The sequence below is a fragment of the Corylus avellana genome, chromosome ca8 (assembly GCF_901000735.1).
Source record: "Corylus avellana chromosome ca8, CavTom2PMs-1.0".
NCBI classification, from domain to species: domain Eukaryota; kingdom Viridiplantae; phylum Streptophyta; class Magnoliopsida; order Fagales; family Betulaceae; genus Corylus; species Corylus avellana.
Genome location: NC_081548.1, coordinates 11,327,837 through 11,346,896, shown reverse-complemented (window position 1 = coordinate 11,346,896; position 19,060 = coordinate 11,327,837). Strand labels below are relative to the sequence as shown.

Genomic DNA, 19,060 nt, shown 5'->3' with positions numbered 1-19,060 from the left:
TAGGATTTAATTAATTTAAATATATTTAGTCTTCAAAAACACAATTCCTTGTGAATTCGACCTCGCACTTGCAAAAGCTATATTGCAAACGATTTGTACACTTGCGAGTAACATTTAAAACTCACAACACCTACTACTAAATAGGATAGCTGCTAAACTGGTTTTCTATTTTGTCATCCCAGCGGTAGTTCCTCCATCCAAACGAGCCTTTTCTAGAGAGTCTCATGCACTATCTTGTCCGAACGAATGTCGGATGATGTGACACAGAACGCCTCACCTGCAACCTCGTTTGAACGAGTTGCAGCCAAGTTCACTTACTCATTCGAATGAGGGTCCCCTCATCCAAACAAGTCGCATTGGTATGAATACCCAGCATGCGAGAGAAAACTTATTTCTCTCATTTTTTCCACCCCTTCTCCGTTTTTCTCTCCTCTATCCTTAGGTTTGTACCCAAACCTTAGGTATTGATTTGTAAAAGTTTCCAAAGCCAAATCTAACCTCAGGAACACATTTCTTGGTGTTTTTGGTGTTAGATCAACGTTTTCACCAACTAGTTTAAGGTAAATCCATAAACCCTAAGTTTTCTTGAGATTTTTTGGGGTTTTGCTTAATCTCCCAAATTTCTTTAGGGCTTTTTCAATTGGTGGAGTTCAAAGCTTGGTTTAAGCTTGAGTTGAAGTTTCGTAACTTGAAACCTTGAATTTCATTGAAAATCAAGGTAAGATCCAAAACCATAGTTTTTGTCTACATTTTAAGTTTGAGTGTTTTGAGTGTCTATCCCTAGAGATTCTCTATGGGTTAGCATTATAAGCTAATGTGGTGTCAAATGAAAACCCTATAATGCTATGGGTTACCTTGTGGGGTGAGATACTTTTGTGGTTTAAATATCTTTGTAAAGCTTGAGTTATTTAAGCCTAGAGTTAAGCCTAATAGTATATTTACTACGTAAATGCAGAGGTACATTCTGAGTTGGGTTAAAGTTCCTCAAGCATACCCAAGTAGACATTGTAAGTATTTTTACTTATTAAGCAAAAAGAAACGTTTTCAAAATATGTACAAAGCGATACATAGTCATTTGGCTTCAAGCCAACATTACTTTGAGATAAAAGAGTGAGTTGGCACCACATCCAATTATTTAAAGAAATGATAATTGGAGGGGCGTTACATCAAAGGTCATGGATGCTGGATTTGGCTTACATGCTGTTATTAAAATAACAGCATGTATGCTGTAATTTAATCAACGATCAAGATTTAATTTCTCAAAATCTCTTTTCATTTTTTCTCTCTTATTAAATGCTTCTAAAAGTAAGTTAACTTTAAAATTCAATCTTAACTGTTGATTAAACTATATCATACATGCTGTTATTTTAATAACAACATATAAGCCAAATCCATGAATGCTTTGTAAATAAAAATCTCGAGTAATGCAAAGGAGTTGATCAAAGTCGAAGGGGAAAGAAGCTTGCATGGAACAAAGGGTGGGCAACACAAATGCAATGAAGCTAGACTTGAGCATTACAACACGACTTGTCATGCTATATTTGATTTTAAAAAGGGAAAGATATATAAAAAAATAAAATAAAAAAAGAAGTCTCATAAACTAACACCTGTTCTTGAAATATTGTACTACAATGACAAGTGTACCAAAGTAATATATCAAACTACCTTAAGTGCATAAAAAAATGCCATTTTTTATTATTATATTCATATAATACTCTTATTCTCTTAAAAACAAATATTAAAAATTAAATTAAACTATTTTTTAAACATTAAAAAACAAAAAAAAAAAACAAAAACAAAGAAAACTCAAGAGGTGGATATATATATATATATATATATATATATATATATAAGAGGGATAAACAAAAATCAGTCACGGTAGTTAACATAAATTACAAATTATTCTGTGTGGTATAAAAAATATGGATAAATGCAAAAATAGATCTTACAGTTGACCAAAATTACAAATTATGCCATGTTATATGAAAGTAAACTCAGAGGTCCCTAGCTTATGCCAAAAAAATAATTTCGTTTTCAAGTCGAATTTCGTTAAAACATTTTACGGATTCCGTTAAATGCCACTTCAGCACCAATAAAATGGCGACATGTGTCACTTTTAACAAAAACAAATATAAATATATTAAACTAAAGATTAATTTTTTATTTTTTATTTTTTTTATTTAAAAAAAAAAAAAAAGGTTAGACGTATTTTATTATTAAAAGGTGACCGCATTATCGCCATTTTGATGGTATCAGCGGCAGCTCTAGCGAGGAATGGAATAATATTTAACGAGGAATTTAGCTTGCATGGATTGAATTGTTTTTTTTTTTTTTTGACATATCGGGGACCTCGAGTTCCACTACGACAAAGAAAGAACAAATTGTAATTTAACTCAAATTCCTGAAGTTGTTTTGCATTTATCGCTTTTAGGGCATCGTTTAATTATCGCGTTTAAAGCGACGCTTGATGTTTAAAGTGACGCAATGCTACCTCAAACTTCAGGTGTTGCAATTTAACCATTCCTTACCTTCTTCTTTTTTTTCTCCAAAATGCCCCATCAGGATTAAAATAAAAAAATAAAATAAAATAAAATAAAATTTAAAATTTAAAATTTAAATTTAAAATAAAATTAAAAATTAAAGTGGGGGGTGTCCGATCTAGGGTGGTAGAAGCCACTAGGCAGCTGATGAGTGGTCGACCACCCTTAATTTTTAAAATTTAAAAAAAAAAAAAAAAAAAAACTTTGGGATGGGACATTTTGTAAAAGTCCGGAGGTAGGTCAATTGCGGCAATTTGAAAGTTTGAAGTCAGTGCTTTAAGCGTTGAGCTCAAAGTGTGAAATAGATAGATAGGTCGGAGAAATTAAAATATATTCTCAGCCTTTTTTAATAGTTTAGTTTAGTTTGTTATTTTAGTTTTTAAGAGAATATGAGTATTATAGGAATATAATAAAGAAGTGACATTTTTAACACCTTAATAGTTTGATGTATCACGTTAGTACACTTATCACTTTATAGGACTATTTAAAAAATGACGGTTAATTCAAGAATTTTTTTTATATTTTTCCCTTTAAAAAAACCAATGGGAAAGGGTAACAAAAATGGCACCTCGAAGAGGAAGTGTCCTACTACGTGTAATACACACAGAAAGAGGGCTTGGAAGTGAAGAGAGCTTGATAAGACTCAACTCCTTTGCCAAAATGAGAGGGGTTGAGGAGAATAGGATAAGGACGAAAAGGCATAGAATGGATAAAAGGAGGTGCGGAGGGTGGGAGTAATAATAAAAGTTATTCTAATGTTCTTTTTGTGTTACTCTACAAATGGATTAAGATTTCCTATAATTTTAAAGAAATAATAGATTCTTAAATTACACAAGTATCTTTCAATTTTATGAAGAAAAATGTCTCTACAAAAGTGAAGGTGAAGCTTTTTGGAAAGAAAATTCTTTTTGCGTACCTCGAAAACATGCCACATTTTTAATATGTGACATTTTTCAATTGTTTCAATGCCTAAAAAATGCCTAAATTACGTAATTTGAGTCTAAAATTTTAAAGAAATTGTAGTGGATCTTGATCCAAAAAAATGAGGTGGCTTTTAAAATTACCATTTGATCAAAATTTAATTGTGATCAATCACAAGTTCAATGATAATTTTAAAAGACACATCATTTTTAGAGTGACATAAAAATGACTTTTATCATTACTCGTAGGAGTGAGGTTTGACTGTGGGATGTTGTGTATGTATATATACTCAAAAGTAACATTTTGGTCCATGTGGTTGCATGGCGACAACCCCCAACAAATTAACAAAAATGGCTCTGTTTGAGATCAACATGAAATATTTTTTAAAAAATGTTTTTCATATTATTCGATGCATGGTGCAATAAAAAATAATAGTAAAACTGAAAATCCTTTTGGTTTGACCAAAAAAGCTTCATTATTTTCAGAAAATGGTTTATGTTATTAAATTTCGTAAACCATTTGTCGAGTTTGAATTTCTCATTCTCAAATCGTAGGCCATCGCTAGGTGACCGCCGGACCCCCACCAAACCACCTCTGAAACCCCACTGAGCCACTGCTGGAACTCAAATTTTTAGGTTAATTTTTTAAGGAGAAACTTCGCTTAATTTTCCTAAACTTTCAACGTTTTTGCAATTATCTTCTTAAACTTTAAAATCTCTCAATTTAGTTTATCCAACTTAAAAAGTTTGAAGTGTCACCCCTGCTGTTAGGGTTTGGAGTTAAATTTTAACTGAGGATGCCAAAAGACTCAAAATAACTCTATTAAAAAAAAAAATTGCAAGTCGGGACCCAACTGAGCCACTATCGGGACTTCACCAGACCCAACTGGACTGCCACTAGGACTTTTCCAGCCATTGTCAGGACTTTGTTGGTACCCAACTGGGACTTACTGGGATCCAATGGAACCACTGTCGGGACTTCTCTGGGACCCGGTCAAGACTTGCGGTACCTAGTCAAATCACTGTCGGGACTCATAAGACTCGACTAAGTCACCATCGGGACCTAATCGGAACATTATCATAATTTAAAGTTTAATATAATTAAATGAAGAAAAAAAAATTGTTTATATATATATATATGTCCTATTGGCCAAACACTAAAAAATACTTTTATAAGAAAAGTTTTGAAGAAAATATTTTCTACTTACGTGGAAACAAACGGAGCATTAAATGACTTCCACCTCAATTAATGTTTCATCCTCCTCCTTTTCTTATCCTTTATTCTTTACAAGATTCCATATTGAAGAGGTGAAGAGAGATGAATTTAGTGCACGAACCTTCGTTTTTCACTTCAATTATTAAGAAAAAGGATTGCATTATTTCCTCACTCCAAAGTAATACGTTTGTAAATACTCCAACTCCTATGATGGGATCCATTGTATAGACCACCAGGCACCAACCCCAGATGGCCATATATATATATATATATATATATATATATGCAGGTATAACCTACCCCCACTGAGGTGGGTTGTACCTAGTGCCTGTGGCACTTTTCAATGTGGATTAGAATATATTTTTTTGGACTGCAAAAAGGTAAGAAGAAAACAAATACCTACCACTTGTCGCAAAGCAATGACGCTGAATGGATGGTCCACTTGTATTTTGTAATCATCTCTCTACTACGAATATGAATGTCTTTTCCTCCATCACACAAAACTATTCGCACAACTTGACAAATTAACTTGCATTTCCTTCTGATAACTACAAGAGAGAGAAATTAGAGCCTAATCCTTGCAGTTCTTTGAATTTAATATTAATTCTTGATCCTATAAAAAAATTTCCAAGCAATTTTTATAAGATGTAAACACAAGACACCACCTCATGTATGACCGCTGAAAACAAAAACAAAAAAAAAATATTGTAGTAGCAAGTGCTACGATTCCAATTGATTATAATCCATATTTGGTTGTGACACAAAAATTGATTATCTATTTTTTATTAGGGTTTTAATGTTTATTTGAATTTCCTTCTTTAGTTTATTTATTTGTCTTTAAGATATAAGATTTTGTAATGTTTTCCTTCTTAGGTGATTTAGAGCCCGTTTGGGAGTGTGATTTCAATAAGTGCGATTTTAAAATTGCGTTTTTGAAATCGCCATTTTTGAAATTGCATAGGCATTTGGTAAAACATGTTAAAATTGAGCAGAAATTTTTCACGATTTTAAAAATTGCAATCCCAAAGACTCAAAAATTGCGATTTAGTTTAAAAACGCAGATTATTTCTTTAAAAACGCACTTCCAAACGGGCTCTTAGTTTCTTATTAGGTTTTAAAACTACCTTTAGGATATTAATAGACATAGTTACGGATTTTACCTATATTTAGTTTTATTTCTTTCTTTTGTAGTTTTGTATTCTTTATTATAAAAAGGCACTGAATGTAATGAAAAAAAAAAAAAACCTTTTGCTCTGAGCCATGGATGAGGAAAGAATAAACTAGTCTTTAGGTTTTATTGATTATTTAGGTTTTATACTTTAAGAGTTAATGCATTTTGCAATTTAATTATAATTTTATAATGGGCTTGACCCAAAAATTAGTTAATTTAGTTCAGATTTCTTAGAGTCTATTTAAGTGTTCTTTTGAACCTTTATAAATACCGATTATAATTAATGAAAAAATAATATTTTGTTTTTGAGAATTGTAATTGCTCTTTTTCTATGGTGATACTTTACATTCCTAGTAAGACGCTAGATTTATCTGATTAGTGAGAAGTTAATCCTGGTATGACCTTAAAGGAATTGAAGACACTCTCCTTTCCTTTTTATCCATACTTTCCGTGCTATGACCTTAAAGGAATTTTTATGGGGACATTTTGGAGGGAGGAAAAGAACAGTACTATTGCATTAAAAAGATAAAAATTGAAAACCTTACATTTACATTGCTGGTAAGTACAACTGATTCTCACTGCTATTATGTCTTTAATACAATACCAAATAGAAAGCTATCATCAAACCTGACATTGCGACAAAATGATCCTCTCCCGTTCAAAATGAACCAGTCCATTATATCATAAGGGTAAAATTATCATTTCACACATTTTTTTGATAATTTTGTACCGGATACCCTCCAGTTAAAGGGCAACATGCCAAAATTTAATGCACTTATTTGTTATAAAGGATGGTAGAACTTGCAATAAAGGTTGAAGGACAGAACTCCGCATCAAGCTTAGTAAGGAACAGGCACACGAACTGTAGGGGGACCGGATTTCATGTCCTCAATAATGAGATTCAAGAGACTGAGAGCCACAGGACCTTCTTTGCCTAAAAAGAAACAAAATTTGTAACTTCTATCAACTTTCAAAGTTTTATAAGCAACAATATTTCAACTTAACAATTTAAGTAAGAGAATGGTTATCAAGGGCCATAGAATAATATAAAATGCATTACTTTTAGGTATTTCTTAGAGCTTGTTTGTGATTACAATAAGGAGGTTAAAAAGTATTATTGATACCTAAAAAGTTCACATGTTTTGTAAAAAATTTCAAAAGTACTTCTTTGACTTTTTTACTCTAAAAAAAAGCCAAAACTCACTTTTGAAAAAGACTTTAAATAAAGCTTTTACCAAAAACTCATTTTGATTTAAAAGTTCTATTTTCAAATACAATCTCAAACATGCTCTTAAAAGAGCCAGCATGATTGTAACAATGTAGTTCACATATATAAAAGCAACTTCAAACATGAATAAATGAGGTCCACTGTGCTTAATGATGTTTTTTCTATAACTTTTTATCAGTTAAAAAAACTCATAATAGAGCATACAACACAAACACATTGTCAAATCATTAAACCAGCCTAAGCTTTTGGGACAAATGATTACTTCTAGGGTACACAGTGACAGTACATAACAGGAGGAAGAGTTCTTACCATCACCAATGACCTGCTCATCCCACTGCACAACAGGCCGAACAAGAACTCCACTGCCAATAAGCATCATCTCATCAGCTTCCTTCCCTTCCCCCACACTCACATTTCTTACTTTGATTTCCCCAAGCTTCCCCTCCCTAACCAGTTCTGCAGCAAGAGTCAAAACTCTCTTAGCCGTGCACCCACTTAGAATATAGTCAAAACTAGGCATAATAAGTTCCTTCCGCTTTGTAACAAACGCCACATTCATGTTAGGCCCTTCAGCAACAAATCCATCACTATCCAGCCAAATAGCTGCATATGCACCATTTTCTTCTGCCTCCATCTTTGAAAGCACATTTGGGAGGTAATTCACACTTTTCATGGTAGCAAATTGAGGAGGTTTTATTGGGATTGATGAAGTTATTACTCGGATGCCCTTTGAATCAAACGGTGATTGATCTTGGATTACAACAGCATAAAGAGCTGGTTGATGGCAGCCAGATGGGGATAGTTGGAAATCACCAGGTCCTGCAGAGAGCCAGTATCTCAGTGATCCTTTTCTACACTTGGAAGCACTGACAGTTTGTATCAGTATTCTTCTTATTCTTTCACGATTATATGGGAGTTCAATTTTGGCCATTGATGCAGACCTTAAAATTCGGTCAAGGTGTTGGTCCAACTCGTAGAGGTATCTGGGGTTATGAAAAAAATACTATTAGCAGCTTGAAAATCGATAGCTTAAGACCAGTAAATAAATATTAGTTGTTTTCTACTGCCACATGATTCACTAGGAACAAGTAATTGTTTTTGCTCTTCAAGAAACAGGAAAAAGATACAAATCCAGGAAAGATTTGTAAAACTTCAAGTTCATAATTGATTATGACAAATTGTCTAGTAGAAAAGTTCTAATATATATATATATATACACGTTACACATAAAAATCCTACCAAATTCAATAAGCCCAAGGCCCCATAATGGAAGATAAAAGCCCACAATGATACAACAAGCCCAGCCCAGTGCTGAAGGTCTAAGCCCATCGTCATCGCTATTCTATGATGGTCCGGGATAACTTACTCCCACCACGTCTACAGTGATCATCAAGCCGACAATCTTAGGGTCAAACACACACATTAATCACATCAACGTTACCCACACTCTCGGATACTGATTGATTACAGGAACAGTTATGAATCACTCTCAGATCACATTCATGATAGCGACTGCTGTTACGCGCCATTCTTGGAGTCAACATTGATTACAAGCATTCTCGGGTCAATTACAGTGACAGTTATGCCCCACTCTAAGGATTCGCACTAACGACAGTAGCGGTTTCATAATAACCGTAACAACTAGGGAACAGTAATATTAACTCCTCCGTCCGTTACGCCCGAATTCCAAATCCTCTGCCCCGTCATCATCATTACATCCACCACTACACCTATAAAAGGGTACAAAAGTCCAGGACACAGGTACATGACTCATTCTTAGTAAATACTATGCAGAACTCAGAAAGAAGCTAACTTTAGTATTAGAGGAGGATTCGCCGGAACATCCCGGCATATTCTCTTAACCTCATTTTTGTCTCACAGATTGAAAGAATGAGCGACATTCAAAGTTACGATTTCATCCCTTGAATCTACCATGCCGGAAACTGTACCAACATATATATATAATGGCCTATTTCTGTATATATTGACCTTTGAGGCCTTCGTATGATGTGTGTGGGCATTAGAAGAGCTTAACAATATTCCAAGTGTATTTAGGAGGTTAAAAAAGAAAAAATGTGTGTTATGGAGCCAAAAGCACTGACCCATTCATGATGGCTGCAGTATCGAAAACACCATGCCCCCTGTGGACCATGTGGTCATCAATGGGGATCACCATAGCTGCTGGATCTGTTGTTATTCCACCAAAAACACTAGAGTACATGGCCAGGAATTGCTGCTTGCCCTTTTGGGTATCTCGGTTTGTTTTTAGCCTTTCAATGGCCTTGAGAAATGTCCAGATGAAACAAAATGTTACTAACCGAAAAAAGTAGTTCTACTAATTTGGTGAATTTAATTATTTAATTAATATTTTAACAGTCTTCCTCACGTGTGGGCACAAACTTTTTATTCTCTCCCTTAATAAGTGAGGTCCAACACGTGATATATTTAATTGAAATGGGAGGTAAATGACAAAGACAATGTTCGAACTTAGGACCTTTGCTCTTATACCATGTTAAATCACTATTTATCCCAAAAGCTTAAGCTGATAAGAAATAGTGAATTTAATTATTTAATTAAAATTCTAATGTATAAAAAGATAAACTAAAGAATTGTCAAATATCAATTGTTAGGGAGAAAGACACAAATGGAGTCAACCAATAGTACATTAATATACATATTTAGACACCGCTCTAGGCCAAAAGCCTAAATTAATAGACTTAGGTCCACCTACGTATATCAACTACTCACTTTCTTTATACTTTCTCAATAAGAAACACAATACTCACAAGTGTACTTTACAACAGTTAAAAACAAAAGCTTTTTTTTTTTACGTGTAAATTGTACAATAGAACAACCTATTTCTCATTGAATGATGCCAGTGAAAAAAAAAAAAAAGGAAATACACTGAATACAAAATTAAGAAATAATAACTAGAATATTTACAATAGAGAATATTATCATAATATGCTGTGAAAATTATGAAAATATTATGACACAAATATGGTAATGTTGCAAAATCAATAATATACTAACATGAAGTATGGTAAAGAACAGGGCTCATAAGGTAGTTCCCCAAAAAAGATTTAAAAAAACTATTAAGAACATATATTTTTTTTTTTATATAAAGTAGACCTATAAAATCAATTTTCTCCCCTAGTTTTGTCCCCCATAATAAAAGTTCTGGTTCTGCACTGGTCAAGAAACCACAAGTCTCAATCTTGATCCATTACCCATTACACATTTTTAATGCAGAAACCAATCCAGTGCTCTTCTTTTCTTTTTCCCTTTAGATTATGATTTTCCATGGTAAGTTAAAATGATCACATCCATCACACATCCATATGGAAATGAAAACAAGTGAAAACACAGAAGGGAGTAGGAATATTAACCTCTAAACAAGACAAGTTTGGAACATCGGATATTTGAGCAGTAGAATCTGCCACAATAAAGTCAAACTTACATCACTCTTTATGATCTGATCCAACATCTATTTAAGAAACCCAAAACTCTGTAAAGATGATAAATAGAAAACTCACCAACCAAAGCTTCAGAGTGATTAGAACTTCTCAAAGTTCTTATTTTTGTATGCGACCCATGTTGAGAAATCCCAAATCTAAGTCCCGAATGTGAAAGAATGGGGAAAAATACGTTTGAGTTGTGCGAATGATGATGGACCTTTGAGGGAACTCGTGGGTCATGCGAGACAAATTTGGAGCAAGACGAGAGGGAAGCCATGGAAACAAGCGGAAGGAGCTATCAGAAGCAATGGGAACAAGAACAAATCCGAGAGAAATCATTGGCCAAGTCCTCGAAAGATTCCTAGCTGGCCAAGTCCTCGAAAGATTCCTAGCTGAAACAGGACAGAATAGAATATGTCGACTCTGTCTTTTCCGAGGAAAATGCAATTATAGTTTATTTTGCATAAGAAAATAGATGTGACTATTGTGTTAAATTTAAAATTGTGCTAATTTATTTTATTAGTTTCTTTTGTAGGATGTTTTTGTTGTGTGGTGTTTTCCTTTTCTAGATGAGAAATTCTACACTTTTTTTTTTTAAGTTTACTACTAGTTCCGATGGCACATGCAAGGCACATGCTTGATTCATTGTGTAAGGGTGGGTATCGGTTCAGTCGGTGTGTTGGTAGGGGCATTTTCACCTACAGATTTGTAAAAGTCAATTAAGTCACTTAATTAACCGACTTCATACTGACAAGGAATAGTTTTAACATTTTCGGTTAATTAGTCAATCAATAGGTGGTCGATTAAGTTGGTTATAGGTTTTTATGTTAAAATTTATCAACTTCCTTATAAGTTGTAACTACATAATCAATTAAGCATATAGTTTATATATATATATATAAAAAAGAGTAACTTCATTGAACACAAACTAAAAGGGTAATCACAAATTAGTTCGACAAGCACAATAAAGAAACTTACTAGATAAAATTTAAAATTCACTTAAAAAATAAGTTAAGTTGGTTAATTGGCGGTTATCCGACAAAAACAAAACCTTTTGGAACTATGTTAGGATAAAATTGATTTAGATATAAGTTGTTCTTTCAAAAATACAATTCTCTGTGGGTTCGACCTCGCACTTGCAATCCATTAAACTACAAACGATTCATGCACTTGCAAGTATATTGAAATTTGCACAACACTTAGGCAGGTACTTATGGTATGTACAACTATGCTGTTATAGATAGTTTAACAGAAGATGGATACCGCGAAGCATCTGATTACCTTGGAGGATTCGATTCGAGTGATGCTTGAGAAATTATTGCAAGCTTATGCGGGTACTCATGGTAACTAGTGCTTTTGAGTTATATTGTAGACTTAGAGCTTTTATGCGAGTTTGCATATTGAGATATAGTGTGAATCCCTTGTAAAGATGATGATTTGTATAGTGTAATTTTAGCTACTTGATGATCCTTGGTAGATGCTCTGGTTGTAATGATTAATGTTTATAGAATCTTTTTATTTCCTATGCTTGTATTCTCTGTTTTCGAATAGTAGAGGTCTCTGAATCTTATTTGGAGTGGAATAAGACTAGGAGACGAACCGTTGAGTTAATTATTAGTTAATTAATTTTTGGAGCGTTACATAAGGTCTTTGTTTTGGAAGCCATACCTCCTCTTTTTGTTTTTTGTTTTTTTTTTTTTAATTAATGCAATCTTTTTTGTGTATATATATAAAGGTTAAGTTCCATATTTTCAAATTGACGTAGCAATTTATAATTAGTAAAATAAGTAAGAGAAATTAATAAGCCAAAATTTACTGCCCGACAAGTTTGTAAATGATTTTGTAGCAAAATTACGGTAATCAAAATCAAATAGTGAAATAGAATGTGCGCCTACTGGAAGTCTTCTCTAACCTGTCTCACAAAGCCCTTCTATTAAATTGATTATGGTTTGAATTTAATAAACTATACGCATACAACTTACTGCAACCAGAGTTGGTATTTAATTTAATTTAATTAATCTCGGCATGATTTTCAATTAATTAATTAATTAATTGTGAAACCAACGCGTAAAAGAAATAAAGATAGCGTGTTGACCACTCGCACCAACTCCAACATACTAATATTTGCTTCTCCATGACTCAGAAGAAGAAGCTCGACATTTTCTGCTCCTGCCCACAACCGCGTAACCGATTCTAAAAGCCGGAGAAATCATACGCGTCACCGTGAGTGCACAGTGGAGTGCATACCCCCGGCACTCCAGAAATCTGATTAGCTACGAGCCTACGATGCGGACGTACAAACACAATAGCAGTTACTGTAATTCACTCGTTTTTTTCTTCTTCCCATAAATCCCACCTCTGGCTCTTCATATCCTTCAAATCTTCCAAATTAGGGTTCCTTTTGGGTTCTCTCCAATTTGTGAATCCCCAAAACCTGGCTTCGAACTTGGTTGGCTTTGCTTAGATCTGGCTCGTCTGTTCAAATTGTAGAGAAAATCGAAGGCTATTTGATTCTTGAGCTATTACAACAAGAAGTAGGGTCTGATGGAGGTGATCGGGGACGCGCTTCGCCGGGCGTTCATGCCGAAGCACGAGTACGAGACCCTGCGGGAAGAGGACAGGGCGTGGGGCAAGCTTCAGAGGCCGCTCGTAACGGCTTTCGTGGCCTTCATTTTGCTCCTGGTGATTATATGCACGACTATCAGTTTGAACATTGTTTACCCTGGCGACAATGGGAAGAGGCCGTTTTGCAGCGACGAGAGGCTTCAGCCTCTGTCTTTGAACTCCAAAGGGGGTGGAGGAGGAGATTTTGATCTGTTTCCGGGCGCGTATTATCTGACCGACCAGGAGACTGTGGATTACTACTTGATGGTTGTGTTCTTTCCCTCCGTGCTCATTTTCTTGCTCTCGGCTCTCTATCTTGTTGCAGGTAAAGGCAAATTTTTCGAGTTTTTGTGTCTCGTTTATTTCGAACTTATTGGTGTTTTTTGTTAGTTTTCTGGGAAGAACGGGGGATGGTAGAGAACTTGGATTTTGAGTTCTGTGTTTGGTTTGGGTTATCAAGAGTGTACCTTCCTATTAATCCTAAGGGTCATATAATATTATTTCAATTCTGGGAGGTTCATTCTGTTTATATTGGAACATTTCTCTCTTTTTTCTATTTTAATTCTAGGATTTCATTCCATTTTCAGAAGAGTCGTATATAATGTCAGATATAGCTGTAAATTTAGGATTATATGAGAAATAGGAAACAAAGTTCTTACGTTGTTGATGTTGGTATGCGCTTTTTATAATATTTGAGAAGTTATAAGATCCTCAAGTAACGGAGGATTTACTGTCAATCATTAGATCTTGATGCCAAAAATTAGTTTTTTAAGCTTAGTAATTTTTTACAGTTAACAGAATTAACCTCACTAGATGCATTTTAGCATGACGACATGCTGTCAGTCAACATCCTAGGCTCTGAACATAATTACTAGAAAGGGAATCCAGTTCAAAATATTTTTATGGCATATGTGAGATTGAGAAACGACTGGGAGCCCAATTGGAAACTTTTGGGTTACTTTATAAAAGCTTTTTTTTCTAAACAAAGAGGAAACTGTTAAGTAATTAGATTGGAAAACTGAGTTGGAAACTTTGTAAAAGAGCTCATGCAAGGTGAAAACATACTTAGATTTTCATTAAATCTGAAGTTTATGGAAATAATGTAGGGGATAATTCTCTTCTTGTGTTTTAAGTCAAGAAAGCACAAAACTCTCCAAACTACTAATCTAATTGAAAGCAATTTCAAATAAGTTTTTGAAGCATTTCCTCAGCATGTTAGAAAGGACTTGTGTATCATCTTTAGAAGTCAGCAAAAATGTTATCATGAAATTGTATCTTTCCATCCATCCTTCTTGTTTCTGGATAGAGACCTAGAATTTTTGTCGTGTGTTTTTATTGAAGGTTCTATCTTCATGGTCTTTTTGCTCTTTGTTTCAGATACTGGGTTTTTAAAATTGATGATTGAAGTACTTACAGTCACTGCTCTGCAGTGTAAACTGAAATATGTGAAAATAATGAAGGGTCAAGCACCTTTTGCTGTTTGCTCAATGTATTTATCTATGGGTGTATGTTACTTGCTGCAAACTTGTTTACTTGAAAGAGACTTTCAGTATTTTATTGAGTCTCTTATGTTAGCTCTGATCCATCAGTTGTACCCCATCCAATATAAAATCATGTCCTGCATCAATGTTAGTTTGGTTGCTCTGGGATCAATTCCAAGATTGTTTCATTGGATACTTTTTCGCATAGGTTCCAAATGGTTTGTTTGTATTATAGCCATGTAATCTACTGCTTTCTTTATGTTTAATGATTTTCTGTTTTCTCATAGTTCTGATTTTGCTGCAGGAATCATTGTTGCTTATGCTGCTCCAAAAAGACATGAGTGCTTGAAGGTGGTCGAAAATAATTACTGTGCTTCAAAAAGAGGTGTGCTCTTTCTCTAACTTGTTTTCTCTCGTGTAAATGAAATTTAGCTAGTATGAGTGGTATTTTTCTTTCATGCCCATCGTTTACCTAAACAACAACCCCTCCCCACCTTTCTTCTATTTATTTATTTATTTTTTATTTTATTTTTTTCAATTATTGAAGACGTCAAATTTTTTTTTTTTTCATATATGATGGGAGTGATCCTTTCTATTTATTTTAGGAATAGCTGCAGCTGTCATTGGGTTGTTGCTATGAACTCTTCTTAAAATCCTTGCTAGATTGATCTCATCTCTAATCCGGATTATGTTTAAAAGCTGAATACATAAACAATTTAGCCCACCAAATGTTGGTATGTGATGTATTTCTCCCTGAAGTGTCTCTGTTATGCTTCGTTTGGTTGCCAACATGACAGTGTGAAGAACAAAAGTTAGGATCTTTCAGCTTCTAGGTAGTCTGGACACAGTTCGTCTGGTTGATTTGAGGCAGATTTAGATGAATAATCCACAAATTTTTGGCTTGGAGCTACAGAGTTTATATTTTGTCTCTTCTTGCATTTGGAACAGGAATATTGTTACATTTATATTTAAGCCTTGCTAGCGTATCATTAGGACTACTTGGATTACTTTTATGTTTAACCCTTGTTACATTTTGTCTTAATATAATTTTTCTTGTAGTAATACAAATCAGAAAGTCTACTTGGATTACAGTTGATTACAGAAAATCATCTGCAACTGGATTTTCAAAAGTTGAAAGCCAGAGACATCCTTCCTCTTTGTTTGCATTTTTTTCATTTACTTTTTGTGCAAGAAAATGAAAAGGAAATTAATGTAATCATAACCATGGAGATGTTTCTTGTACAATTTACTCAGTTTTCATCATATCATTGTCATATCTGATAGAGGCTAAAAAGACTTGGAAAAATGTTGCATGAACACCTCAAATAAGTGGATTTGAAGCTTCTTTCTTGTAATCCACAGGTGGGGTTCGTTGTCTGTCTGTGTTGAATATCATCTTTGCCATCATCTTTGGCCTTCTCGCGTTATTTCTTGGATCAACCCTCCTCACATTAGGGAACAGCTGCTCTGTACCCCTATTTTGGTGCTATGAGATCTTGTCATGGGGACTGGTTATTCTATATGGGGGAACTGCATTCTTCCTAAGAAGGAAAGCAGCTGTGATTCTTGATGAGGGAGACTTTAGCGGTCGAAACCTTGGGCTGGAAATGTTGGAAGCGAATCCCTTGGAAGTCACACCAGACGTGGAAAGGCGTGTTAATGAAGGGTTTAAGGTATGGATGGGGTCATCCCTCCTATCCTCTGACGAAGAAGATGAACCTAACAGTTACCAGGAAGCGCCTCATGCTAATCATACCGGTGCTAACAGCCAAAGAGTGTGATCTTCAAGTTATGCGTTCAGAAATCAGAATAACACATCTTCCTTGCAATTTCTTAATGACTTAAGCACTGGGAATGGATGGAGTTTTGGATTATTGAATGCACAAACTTCTTGATAGTTCAACTGATGTCATGCAACGAGTGGATGGAGCTATTTGGCTGGGGATGAAGTCCACTGTATAAGGTCTCATTTCATTTGTCGTCTTAGGTAATGTAGCTTGTGAATAACTAACGAATTTTTCTCTTTTTTCTTCGCTTTTTGGGAGGAGGGCGAGAGAGGAAAAAGAAAAGCAAGAATTAGTAGTTACTCTTGCTGAGTTTTGTATCCAGTATGGAAGTCCGCTGATTACTGATAAATACTTGTGAACTTGATATACTTGTTTTTCTGTCTCAACATTCTCAGAACAAATAGTATTGTCATCTCAGAAATGTGGCTTGGTTATCAATTTATTGGTCTTATGATGGTGCGACAGTTTGTGCGGAGCTAGCTCGTTGAGCATGCACCACCTAATGGAGGATGTGAGTCTTGATACAGTGAAATGGCAAATAAGATTTCATGTATAGACGACGGTGTTAATACGATTGACCACACCCCACCCCAGTAATTTGGCCAAGAATACTTGCAAAGATAAGCAAAAACAAAAGACGGTGAACAAAAGCCGGTAGACACTCTAATGCTTAAGTCAATAGGATAATTTAATTTCTGAAATGGTAGGAGGCAATAAGACAGGAGAAATGATGTGCATCAGTGCATGCCTCAAATTAGGGCTTGTTACCTTCTTTATAGAATTGTCATAGGTAAGGTAATAGGGTCTGATAATGCAAATATAGGAGGTGAAGAGCTCAGTATGGGAGGTGGTTGATTCCAATGAATGCCTTTCCCTCTGCGCATCCCTTCCTTGTAGAGTCAATCCTTCCTTATACAGTGTCAAGTTTGAATAGGTAAGGTCATTAGTGGGGTATACTTTTCATTATACAAAGCCTTTTTACTATATGTATGTGACTGTTGGTTGAGTATAACGCTCCAAAAAATTATTTAACTAGTAATTAACTCTTCACTATGCTTCCTGTCTAATTCTTCCAAGAATGAGACCAAGAAATCTCTACTACTCAAAAAGAGAATATTAAGCAACGAAAACACATGATATCCTTATCAACATTAAATCATTACAACCAGAACATTTATTAAGAATCATTACATTTACTAATATAGTCTATACATACACGTGTCTTAAACTCTAAGTATGTTATATCACCCAAAGTTACTAATTACCATGAACAACCTCTGAAATCCCACGATGAGTTTTCAAGCGTTATGCCAATTACTATCATAACGCCAAATGATCACAACTATCTCAAATTCCTCCTTACTCAAATTTGGCATCTAAAAGTAGTCTAACTATACAGTATAAACAACATATGTTTTATATGTAGAAAAATATAAGTGTAAGTCCTTGACTTAGTGAGTAATAATATAGTTATCATGTACTAAACTCAGTTATTCAACAAAAGTTTATAAATCAAAAGTAGTAATATAAATGAAGTATTTCGTTAAATAAAAAGAATTTCATGATAATAGTTATAAATATAGTACTTGATATATTAACTGAGCATGTCATATAATAAAGTTGTAATACAACACTCATGTTTCAGTACAAGTAACTCGACCAAGTTCGACCTAAGGTGATTCACTCCACTAATGACGGTTGTCCTCGTTACCACCAATCAAACATGGTTACATTGGTCGCAAAACAAACATTGAATCTAATAACAAACATGTTTAAATAGATATTAACCTGTAGCTAAAAAGAATGCACGAATACCAATCCGTATATGTAGGCTTGTAGCCATGCTACAAAAAACGAGACACATTATTTGGATGTTTTCGGCTCTTGCAACACTAGTTACACCAAACAATTTGAAACCATCAGATAAAAGGGTGCGAAATCAAACAAAATTTTTCAAAATTTCTTTAACCTATTCTATAAAAATGACTTATACTTTTTACATGTGAGAAGCATGCACATGCCTTTTGAATATATATATATATATATTTTAAAACTTTGTTCATGTAATTAAAAAAAACATGTATTTCTTACATATAAATGACACATGTCATTTTTATAAACTAGGTTAGAAAAATTTTCTTCAACCTAGTTTAGAGAAAAGCTCTGTCTGTGCAAAATCCAATCGTTCGATTTTATTTGTTTGACAATGAAGACCAAATCATGACCATCCACTTTTTCTCTTCCTCCACACTGTGAAGAATGGAATTTATTCCAACTAACTTTTTTTTTTTTTTTTTAATATATTTGCACAAGAGGAAAGAAAATGGGAGAATGATTCGAATTAGTGATCTCCATTTTATAAGGCGTGGTCCCAAGCTGATTGAGCTACTCCTTGAGGATCGACCTAACTTGCACGCCTTAATTTCCCAAAAAAAAACCACAAAAAATTAATTTCTCTCAAATGTGAATTTTGTATTATATTTAATTTAATTCACCCTTCTAAACATATTTTAACAATTTTTTTTTTTTTTTTTTTTCACAATCTGAAAAAAAAAAGAAAAAGAAAAAGAAAAAAAAAAGCACATCCAAACCAACCTAAAATATGGAATAAAGGGGGTTTACTTTACGAGATCAAACTTGGGTTATGAGGCCGTA

At 34.2% G+C, this 19,060-nt stretch overlaps 2 protein-coding genes across 2 annotated transcripts; one reads left to right on the top strand and one right to left on the bottom strand.

Moving 5' to 3' along the window:
* Nucleotides 1-6,344: 6,344 nt before the first annotated feature.
* Nucleotides 6,345-11,041, bottom strand: LOC132189970 (D-amino-acid transaminase, chloroplastic-like). Its single transcript, XM_059604835.1, has 5 exons — nt 10,612-11,041; nt 10,465-10,511; nt 9,178-9,356; nt 7,385-8,058; nt 6,345-6,781 (listed from the first exon to the last, which is right to left on the bottom strand). Exons 1-5 carry the CDS (start codon nt 10,808-10,810, stop codon nt 6,687-6,689), a joined length of 1,194 nt encoding a protein of 397 aa, XP_059460818.1. The 5' UTR covers nt 10,811-11,041; the 3' UTR covers nt 6,345-6,686.
* Nucleotides 11,042-12,672: 1,631 nt separating this feature from the next.
* On the top strand, nt 12,673-16,843 carry LOC132189848 (uncharacterized). The gene is made up of 3 exons (XM_059604662.1): nt 12,673-13,462; nt 14,923-15,003; nt 15,981-16,843. The coding sequence occupies exons 1-3, from the start codon at nt 13,078-13,080 to the stop codon at nt 16,397-16,399; spliced, it is 885 nt and encodes a 294-aa protein (XP_059460645.1). The 5' UTR covers nt 12,673-13,077; the 3' UTR covers nt 16,400-16,843.
* Nucleotides 16,844-19,060: the final 2,217 nt, after the last annotated feature.

Excerpts from the sequence above, each read along its gene's own strand:
- LOC132189848 (XM_059604662.1), top strand. The coding sequence starts at position 13,078 with ATGGAGGTGATCGGGGACGCGCTTCGCCGGGCGTTCATGCCGAAGCAC. Across the intron at positions 13,463-14,922 it reads GGCTCTCTATCTTGTTGCAG|GAATCATTGTTGCTTATGCT; the intron begins GTAAAGGCAAAT and ends ATTTTGCTGCAG. Across the intron at positions 15,004-15,980 it reads TTACTGTGCTTCAAAAAGAG|GTGGGGTTCGTTGTCTGTCT; the intron begins GTGTGCTCTTTC and ends TGTAATCCACAG.
- LOC132189970 (XM_059604835.1), bottom strand. The coding sequence starts at position 10,810 with ATGGCTTCCCTCTCGTCTTGCTCCAAATTTGTCTCGCATGACCCACGA. Across the intron at positions 10,512-10,611 it reads TCACTCTGAAGCTTTGGTTG|ATTCTACTGCTCAAATATCC; the intron begins GTGAGTTTTCTA and ends TTATTGTGGCAG. Across the intron at positions 6,782-7,384 it reads TGAGCAGGTCATTGGTGATG|GCAAAGAAGGTCCTGTGGCT; the intron begins GTAAGAACTCTT and ends GTTTCTTTTTAG.